The sequence below is a fragment of the Canis lupus genome, chromosome 4 (assembly GCF_003254725.2).
Source record: "Canis lupus dingo isolate Sandy chromosome 4, ASM325472v2, whole genome shotgun sequence".
Taxonomy (NCBI): domain Eukaryota; kingdom Metazoa; phylum Chordata; class Mammalia; order Carnivora; family Canidae; genus Canis; species Canis lupus.
This window is the reverse complement of record NC_064246.1, coordinates 199,735-210,330: the sequence shown is the minus strand read 5'-3', so window position 1 is coordinate 210,330 and position 10,596 is coordinate 199,735. Positions and strand designations below refer to the sequence as shown.

The following is a 10,596-nucleotide window of genomic DNA, read 5'->3' as shown; positions in this document are numbered from 1 at the left end:
AAGCATTGTGCGGCAGATGGTGCTGTGGGGAAAAAGCATGGTCAGGGTTACAGTGCAGGGTGTTTTCCATTATTAATATGCTGAGGAGGATAGTTTTCACTGAGTAAATGGCATTTGAGTAAAGATCTGAAGCAGGTGAAGGAGTGAGCACTGAGGTTATAGGGCCAGGGAAGGAAGTTCAGGTAGGGGAAGGACGAGGTACAAACCCCAGGAGGTAGGAGTATACTTGCCCTACGGGGATGGCATAGTTGGAGTGGCCTTAAGAGCAGGGAAAAAGTCATAAGAAAGGAGACCAGAGAGGTAATATCATAGTCCTGAAGGCTATTGTAATGTTTAACTTAAGCAGGAAGCCATTTTAGAAAAGGTACTGAACAGTTTGTTGTGGGTGAGGGTAAATCCAGAATTTTCTCCTTACCAAAGATATAGAAAAATCCAATAGCACCCCAGGGCTTGAAAAAGTTTTCAGTGTGTTGATTATGTTTTCTGCCCATTCCTACTTCTTCCCTTCCTTTCTCTTAACCATATCTGGGCCAAGAGATTGTCTTTGCTTATTAAGGTTTAGATGGATAGCTACTAAATAATCAGAGGTGAACATAAAAGGAAAAAAAATCCTGGTTATCTACTTATATTGTTTAAGAATTCGAATTCAGAAAGACAAAAACCATCTGTAAAAATTTTAAAAGAAGATACCTTTTCAGGATTGAGAAGAAACAAAAGCCTGGCTGTTGAGTGGGTATTGAACATGCCAAAATTACTAGATGGAATTTGAATATTGATCTTTTTTCACAGACTATTAGATTGGGTGAGTTCTTGGAAAGATCAGTAGTGCATTGTCTTTCAAATTCTAATCAATATGTAAAACATAGCAACTAGGCACAAAGGGAGATAGAAAGTGAAACATGGCAGTTGATCTAAATTCTGCTTCGGAAACTATTCTAAGCGATGGGTATAGGGCAGAAATTCTCAACTTTGGCACTATTGACATTTGGGCTGAATAATTCTGCATTGTGGGGAGCAACCCAACGTGAGATATCAAAGCAGCGTCCTTCCACCCCCACTAGATGTAGTGGCATCCTGCAACTGTGACAAACAAAATCAGACATTGCCAAAAGCAACTTTCTCTCTCTCAGGGGCAAGGTTCTCTTCTTCCCTCACACCCTCCCTCCTTGAGAATCAGTGCTATAAGTAATACCCTCGTGTGTTTGAATTCATTTGTGTTAGTCCTCACAACACAGCCTGTGAGAGACAGGAGCTGGATTTCAGGTAGGAGAGGGAGAGTTGAACAGAGGCGAAGAGCAGTTGAGGATGGTCCTAGAACTCACAAGGACACCTAGGTGAAATGGTGGCTAGCCAGGGGAATGTCAGAGAAGACCTGCTCCCTTCAACGTGGGATTCCAGAGTGGAGGCAGCTGTTATCACATTTGGTCTGGTTAAGGACAAGCCACAGAGCTGTGGATTCAGACTGAGGGTAGGTCACTCAAGCTGGGGCAGGCTAGAGGAAGGGGCCTTCCTTCCCAATGCAGGCACCATGAGAATGGAGATGTCGATGGCCAAGGAGGGTCCCCAAGGAACTGGAGCTTGCAGGGGTATGCAGAGAGCAGTTAGCAAAGATCTGGCTTCAAGTATTAACAGCAGTGAATGGCAGGAGCTGTGGCCCAGCCTGATTTAGGGGACACAAGAGACATTTCCTAGGTACTTGGAGAAATTTTTTAGTGGTGGGAGCTCTAAGTAAGGGCACCATCTGAGGTTCTGCCAGTCATTTCCATAGCAAGCTACTGGAAGTCAGCTGTCAATTTAAAGAGATTTCTTGGTAATGCCTTGGAGATGGTCATGTGTAAGCTTGGCAATAGTGTTTTCAATACCAAAAAGCATCTGTTTTTTACAGATTTGCTGCTTGTTGTCTTTCTCTACAAACATCCAGGTTGTTGAAAAGGTTAGAGCTACTGAGCCCTGAGGGTGCAGAAGCCTGTTTCAGAGAGGGCAGAGATGGGTTAGAGAGATGGTATTAAGTTGTAAGACACTCCAATCACCATGGTCTCTGCAGATCATCAAACACACCTCACAAAACACAATCCATAATCCAGAGATTTATTTTGCATACATGAGCTCTGTTTTCTGGTGACAAATGATGGGTAGCCATACCTGGGAAGAGTTGCCTAGCTGAGAGTCAACCAATGATCCAACAATTATTTACCTTCAATATTTCTCACTCTGAGAGAGTTGGCAGTGATCAGATTCATTTTAGCACCACCTGGCCTCCTTCCCCAAACATAAGTATTATGAGATGCCATTTTGTTCGATCTAATATATCTCTGGTTTTAGTTACAAGTGAGTAGGGAAGATTGCATCTATGTACCTCTGATCCCTTCAATGATAAAAAGTTTGGTCCCTTCAATTCCTATAGACAAGTCTATGCCAGCCATCAGCCCAGAGTCACTACCAGAGAAATCTACATGACAAACATTATTAACTCGCTCTTATTTTCCATTAATCTCTCCCACATATTTACCTTCCTAGAGTTTGCCACATAGAAACTCAAGGTTCCCTTCCTTTTTTTTCTTTTAGATTTTATTTATTTATTCATGAGAGATACAGAGAGAGAGTCAGAAGCACAGGCAGAGTTCTTCCTCTGAAGAAGCAGTTTCCCTGCGGGGAGCTTGATGCGGGGAGCTTGATGTGGGACTCCATCCCAGGACCCCAGGATCATGCCCTGAGCCAAAGACAGACACTCAACCACTGAGCCACCCAGGGGTCCCCCCTTCCTTTTCTTATACCTTCTCTAAATGTAATATTAATTTCTATGTAAGTCCAAGTTCTAACCACCCCTTGAGTTACTCATTACAGGGCACTCCCATGTGTATGTGCGATGCATGTGTTAATAAGCCTCTGTTTTTCTCTTGTTAATCTGTCCATGTCAGTCTAATCATGGGGTCCTGGCCAGTGAACCTATGATGGGTAGAGTAAAAAGAGTTTTTCCTCCCCTATATCACCACATTCATTATCTAATGCTGAAAACTATTTATTGGTGAAATGAATTAAGCATTTATTTTATGAAAGTCCAATGCTTCATTTGCTACAAATCTACTCAAAAAACTGTTTTTCTACTATATAACATTCATAGAGAAATGCTTCTTCTCACTCTCACACACAGAGATGTATATATTTTGTTTCACTATTTTCTGAATACAACCAATATTTTATCAGGTTTGAGTATAATTGTTAAAAATTTATATTGCTATGGTGGATTACTAAATATGTTTCTTAAAGTAGCAAGCTGAAAAAATGATTAGATGATTAGAGTTGACATGTTTACCTAAAATCAAATAAAATGTGAACGTGGTTTATATTTCCACACCTAGGAATCCTGTCCCAGTATTCTCAAAGTCAGCAGCCAGCCGCAGGGCCTGCTCATAGTACTCCAGGGCTTTGTTCAATTCTCCTTTGACTTTGTAGATGAACCCAAGAATGCTCAAACTTTCTACATCCAATGCATTTCTACTAAGTTTCCTTACAGCCAGTTTCTCCAAAGCATTAATACTTTTTTCCCTTGTCAATGACATCTTTTCTATTTTTACTGCTTTTAAATATTGGATAATTGCCTTGACCTCAGATTTCTTTTGATATTCCTGAAATTGACCATAGTGGAAATGTATCTTTTGTAGTTTTTCTTCATCAAGGGATATCGAGGAGAACACTTTTTGATAAGTGTCTTCAGCTTTTCTGTAGTCGCCAGCCTCTATATACATACTTGCCAGGTGTATATAAGCAATGTCAAATGTGGGCTTTTGTTCCAGAGCAAGTTGAAAATGAAATATGGCTAATCTTACCATCTTGTCAACATTTTCTCTATCCTGACCTCTGCACTGCCAGTTTGCAGCTCTCTTTATTTTGATCGTGAATGCCTTGTAGCAAAGCCCTATCTGGTGATGCAGGAAGGCAGAGGAGGGTGTTGCCTGTTGGGCCATTTTTAGGAGCTGAAGAGCTTTATCCAGACAGCCTTTCCTACGGTAAAACTTGCCAGCATATCGAAAGACATAGGTCTGGGAGGATGTGTTGTTCAGTGCTTCCTCAATGTACTTTTCTCCGTCAGCTTCTTGTCCCAGGTCCTGAAGTTTCAGGGCAAGGAGAACCTTAATATACACATCTTCTGGATTTAGCCTGATGGCCTCTTTTAGGGGCTGCAGGCAGAATGCCTCACTAGTCTCTGTAGCCATGTTAAGGCTGTCTAGGCGGTACATGGTGATTGCATACCCGGTGCTGAATTCAGGGTTTTCAGGGTCCTCTGCCAGAGCCTTCTCAAAGCAGGCCTTGGCCCGTTCATAGTTCTTCCTTCCACATTTCAGCAAGGCCCAGCCCTCCTCGCCGTCCATCTGGGGACACTCCATCCTATAGCAGGAGGGAGCTGCAAACTTCATGCAAGTGTTTTCCACCTTGTCCAGGTAAGCCTGGGCCTCTGCCAGTCTGCCCATGTGGTAATACAGCCAGGCATAGTTGCCCCATGTGACCAGACTTCTCACATCTGATTGGATGTCATGTTCCTGCTGGATTAGGTCCTCGGCTTCCTTCAGGCTTTCCAGGGCTTCCTGGTTTTGGCCCTTCAGATGTTTCACATAGGCCAGTAGGTTGTGGATTCCTGCCTTGTATTTGGTGTCTAGGAACTCAATCTCATCCAAGATCCTGTTTTCTAAATCAGGCATTTCAGTGTCTTCAAATAGCAGCTCCCATGTAAAGTGACATCTTAGCTGGTCCAGCTTATCTTTGATCTCATCCATATTCTTACTATAAAAATGAAAACAGATTTTCTTTGTTGAATGAGGAACAACCCACAGAAAGAAGCAGATAAAAGCACCTCCTTTTTTAGAACTGAGCCTTGGATAGGCACACATGCTTTGATTTTCCTTAAAGTCCTTAAGATCTACACGGATTTTGAATCACTTTTCTCAGTCCCATACACCGGCTTCCCCACTTTCCCCCAAGTCACCCCTCTGTGCCTCAGTCTCATCTGTAAGATGGGGATAGTGATAGACTCACCACACTGGAGTCTGGAGTTGGGTGAAAATAAATAAGCCTGTTTCTGTAAAGCTCTTAGAACATACATATTAGATGCTATAAGAGTGTCCTGTGTTCCTGTATCTGTAATCAGGTCAGAAATGTGGAACCTTAGGAAATATTATTCATTTCAGGACCTTAGTCTGTAGCTTTTGCAACAAATTAAGACCACCTAAAGGAGATGATATTTGTACAACCAAGTGTTTTCCCCTACTTATGATTTGGAAATAGTTGTAGATTCACTGATATTTGCAGATATTTGCACAGAGGTCCAGTTTAAGTTTCCCTCAGTGATTATACCTTACAGAATGACAGTTCAGTAATGTCAATGCTGACATTGGGACAAGATGTGTCAATTCTGTGTCATTTCATCATGGGAGTAAATCCATGGAACCATCACCTCAATCAAGATGCAGAACTACTTTATCATCGCAAACATCTCCCTCACACTTTTCCTTCAGAATCACACCTGTGGCCCTCCCTGCTCCTCAGCAAACATCTCTAGCCTCTGTTAACTTGTTTTCATCACTATAATTCTTGTCACTTCAAGAAAGTGGTATACCGGAATGATAAAGTATGTGACATTTTGAGATTGCCTCTTTCTCACTCATCACAATGCTCCTGACAACCATTCAAGCTGTTGAGTGTATCAATGGTTCATTGCTTTTTACTGGGGAATAATATTCCATGGCATGGCTGTGCACAGCCATATATTGAAATTCCATAGCTAGCATCACTCTCAATGGTGATAAACTGAAAGCTTCTCCATTAAAATCAGGAATAAGGGGATCCCTGGGTGGCTCACCAGTTTAGCGCCTGCCTCAGGCCCAGGGCGTGATCCTGGAGACCTGGGATCAAGTCCCATGTCAGGCTCCCTGCATGGAGCCTGCTTTTCCCTCTGCCTGTGTCTGTGCCTCTCTCTCTCTCTGTGTCTCTCATGAATAAATAAATAAAATCTTAAAAAAAATAAAATAAAATCAGGAATAAGGCAAGGATGCTCATGTTTGCCACTTCTCTTCAACATAGGACTGGAAATCCTAGCTGGAGCAATTGATCAAGAAAAGAAATAAAACACATTCTAAGTTGAAAAGGAGGAAGTAAAATGAATCTGTTTACAAATGTTATGATTTTGTGCATAGAACATCGTAAACATTCCACAGAAAAACTGTTAGAACTACGAAATGATTTCAGCAGAATTGCAAAATCAACATGTAAAAATCATTTGTATTTCTAACAATGAAAAATCTAAAAAGCAATTCCTTAAATATAGCATCAAAAGGAATAAAATCCTTAAGAATAAAGTCAACTGAGGAGGTGAAAGTTTTGTACATAGGAAACTACAGATCATTGCTGAAAAAAGTTAAGAAAAAAAAATAAAGTAAAGGGCATCCTATGTTCATGGCCTGGAAGCTTTAATATTGTTCAGATGTCAAGGCCATCCAAAGCAATCTACAGATTACGTGCAGTTGCTATCAACATCTCAATGGTAGGAACCATTTCTTGTAGGAACGAAAAATCCATCTAAAATTCTGATAGAATCTCAAGGGGTCTCGAAAAACCAAAATGATCTTGAAAAGGAACTAAGTTGGAGGTCTCATACTTTTGGATTTCAAAACTTACTACAAAGCTACCAATAATGCAAACAGTGTAGTATAGGGATAAAGACAGACATATTGATTAGTGGAACAGAATAGAGAGCCTAGAAATAAACACTCGCATATCTGGTTGCATTAGCTTCTAGGGCTACCATAATGATGTATCACAGATTTGGTGGCTTAAGCAGAGGACATTTAATTTCTCACAGTTGGAGGCTGTAAGTCCTGAATCGAGGTGCCCACTGATCTGTTTCCTGATAAGGGCCCTTGCTGGCACCCCATGACTTTTACTCTGTGGAGCACAGATTGAGAATGAGTTCACTTCCTCTGCTTTCAAGGATATCAGCCAGCCCTTTCAGAGAAAACCCCACCCTTATGACCTCAGTTAACCCTTAGGACTCCTTATAGGCTCTAACTCTAAATACAGTCACAGCAGGAGTAAGAGATTCCACAGATGACTAGGGGACACAATTAAGTCAATAACAGAGGCCAAATGATTTTTGACACATGTGCCAAGACCATTTAGTGGGGAAAGGTGTTTCAACAAATGGTGTTTGGGGGTGCCTGCATGGCTCAGTCAGTTAAGCATCTGCCTTCAGCTAGGTCATGATCTCAGGGTCCCAGGGATCGAGCCCCAAATCGCACTCTCTGCTCATCTAAGAGTCTGCTTGAGATTCTCTCTCTCTCCATGTCCCTCTACCCCTCCCTCTACTCACACACTCTTTCTCTCTCTCAAATAAATAATCAATCAATCTTTAATTAAAAAAAACACAACTGACTGAAAAATGGGCAAAAGACAGATATGTCTCCATTAAAGATACACAGATGGCTTCAAGCACATGCAAGATCCTCAACATCACCAATCGCTAATGAAATGCAAAGTGGAAACCTAATGAGCTACTGGGTATGAATGAGCTAATGGGTATGGAACCCATTAGGATGGCTACTAACAGCAAAACAGAAAAAACAAGTGTTGACGAGGATGTGGAAAAATTAGAACTGTTACGCATTAGTACTGGGAATGTAAAATGGGGTAGTTGCTATGTAGCATGGTGATGACTCTTCAAAAAATTAAATAGAATTGTTATATGATTTAGCAGTGCCACTTTGGGGTATATACCCCAAATAAATGAAAGCAGAGACTCGAACAGATATTTACATACTTCTATTCATAGCAGCATTGTTCATAATAGTCAAAAGGTGGGAGCAACCCAAATGGCAAAGGGATGAATGGATACACAACGTGGAATATGCATACCATGGAATATTATTCAGCCCGAACATGGAAGGACATTTTCACCCCTGCTACAACATGACAACATGGATGAACCTTGAAGACTATGCTGAATGAAATAAGGCAGCCACAAAACATCAATTCTTGCATGCTTCCTTTTAGATGAGAATCCACAGTAGGCAAATCCCTAGAGAGAAAGCAGACTAATGGTTGCCGGAGCCTGGGTGAAGGATGAGTGGAGAGTGACTGCTATAAGGGCCGGGCTGTCTTCTCAGAGTGATGGCAATATTCTTGAAGTAGATACTGGCAATGGTTGGATAGCATTGTGAATGTACTAAATTCCATGAAATTGTATACTTGAAAGTAGTTAAAATGGCTAATTTTATCATACATATATGTTATCACAATAAAATATCATACTGCTAACCTGAACAGAAATTCTAAAAATGATATATTTTTTTTCCTCTAGTACTTGTTGAAATAAACACAAAAGCATTAAAACAAAAACTAATTAGTATGCAGTCTGAAATGATCTCATGAACTCCCCACTGGTATACTTTAAGAAACATTGGCTTTGGGCACCTGTTGGGCTCAGTCAGTTAAGTGTCTGACTCTTGGTTTGGGCTCAGGTCATGATCTAGGTCCTGGGATGGAGCCCTATGCTGGGCTCCACACTCCACTGGGAGTCTACTTGAGATTATCTCTTGCTCTCTGCCCCTCCCCCCACCTCTCTAATATAAACAAATCTTTAAAAAATAAAGAAACATTGGTTTAAAGGTTAAATAAAGCATCACTCAATAGAGACTCTGGCTCATGTGTCAGCTCTTTATTTACTATTTGTGTGATCCCTAATGTTTCTAAATCTAAGATTCACTATTGCAAAATCAGTATGATTTGAGTACCTGCCTCATTGCTGTCTTTTAAGGGTTAACTATAAGAATTTACACAATACTTTTAGAAGCCAGGCTGGCATTCAATAAGCATTGAGGAAGTGATAGCTACTTTTATAAGATGATTATTATTAATTATTGTTTTCTTTATCAGTGATAAACCATTCCATCTGTCTATGGACCAGGGAGGAGGGTTGATCATAGGTGTGTAATTATGCATTTTCTGGGACTTTTGTCCCTTCAAAATTTTGTCCACTGGAGCACCGGGGGTAAATTTGAAAGTCAATATTAATTAGTTGTTTTTCAGTCTGTTGATATCAAGGGTGGTTTCAATCAAGATTCAGTTTAGACAATATAGAAATTCCCACATTAGGGCCCCTAGTTAAGGAAGATGTGGATGTTCCCAAGTGCATGACTCTGGCCAAGCCCGGCGGCCAAGAGGATATCAAGATCTGCAGACCCCTGGCTTCCCTAGGGGAGAAGTAATCTGCTAATCTTACATCCAGTCAGATTGGGAAGACCTGACATGGGCGCCCAGTGGTAGAGACAGTGAGACCAGAAGCCTACAGAGAAAGGTCTTGTTGTCCTTGTTGGCAGTGAGCTTCTGCCACCACATTTTCCTCAAGAATCTGAGAGAACCCAGTACTGTGGCTCCTCCAGCTCTATGGGTCCCACTTTTCCCCCACAGTGAAGAGTCAGCAAAAAGCAAAGTCTCCTTCTAGACCAATGTCCATTCATTCCCCAGGTCAGACAGGAAATTTAGGGAAAAGAATGTCAGAGACTGGGGGTCATTTTCTCCCTTCCTAGAAAACTCTTTTCCTGCATCCCTCTGCTTCTTTGGGCTTTATTCTGAGGTCAGCTTCCTCAGGCTGATGCTAACAAAAATGAAAATGCGTGAATTAATGAACACTCCATCCATAAGCAGGTGCTCAAATTGAAGAGTAAGGAAACTTGACATCACTGAAACTAAGTCTCTTGAGGTAGTATTGTTTAACATTTTTTCCAAAACTTTAGACAGAAAGGTAGAGAGGTAGAGAAATCCTTACCTCATGGCTGCTGTGAATTAGACAGCGGTTCTGCAGTGTTTTGCTGAGCTGATGGGCTCCTCTGAGATCCAGCCAGTCTGGAGGATGTGCAAAGGACTTGGCCCCAACAAAGGGGTTTATAAGAGAAAGAGTTAATGATGTAACCTATGGGCGTGTTTTTACCAAGTTAAACTGGAAACCAAGATAAAAACGAAAGTGGAAACTGAAACTAGTTAGCAAGGTTCCAGCTTGAGGAAAATGAAACAGGGATTGCTTTCTGTGTTCCCTTTGGGAGACTGTTAAGAGGCTGGTGAAAGCAGTTTCACTGATGGGCTACTTCCTTTCTCAGGCTCTGAATGACCTCACGGAGAGCTGGTGATGGGGTGTTGCCAGGTGTCCAGAGTCCACTGAGCTTGGAGCCAGTGCTGGTGAATACTGGCTTGTGTGAACTTGCCAAGCTCAAGCCCCAGATTTGTGCTTCTGTTTGCTCATCTGGAAACAGAAGGTGTTCCTTTCATAAATAAAATGATGCATATATTTCTAAACTGGAGTCTGAACCCAGATTTGCTGCTAATATCTGAGAAGTTGTGTTTCACTAATTCTTCTTTGCCTTTGTCTTGCATACACTTCCTGAGAATGAGCTTTGCGCAGTGGCAGTATCGTAGCCAATGAGGTTAATCTGAGGCACGATTATTGCTAACTGAAACCCTTCCTGAGAATGGCCAATGACAGTAAGAGCCTATAACCTCTTCCTTGTTCACTGGCACAGAGAAAAAGGCTGTGCTAGCATCTTGAGACTTCAA

The 10,596-nt window shown here is 41.5% G+C and overlaps 1 protein-coding gene and 1 pseudogene across 1 annotated transcript; one reads left to right on the top strand and one right to left on the bottom strand.

The window, feature by feature from the left end:
* Nucleotides 1-2,074: 2,074 nt before the first annotated feature.
* LOC125754933 (interferon-induced protein with tetratricopeptide repeats 1-like) lies at nt 2,075-10,024 on the bottom strand. Its single transcript, XM_049108888.1, has 2 exons — nt 9,815-10,024; nt 2,075-4,779 (listed from the first exon to the last, which is right to left on the bottom strand). The coding sequence occupies exons 1-2, from the start codon at nt 9,817-9,819 to the stop codon at nt 3,342-3,344; spliced, it is 1,443 nt and encodes a 480-aa protein (XP_048964845.1). The 5' UTR covers nt 9,820-10,024; the 3' UTR covers nt 2,075-3,341.
* A 408-nt stretch (nt 10,025-10,432) lies between these two features.
* LOC125755026 (U4 spliceosomal RNA) lies at nt 10,433-10,596 on the top strand (annotated as a pseudogene).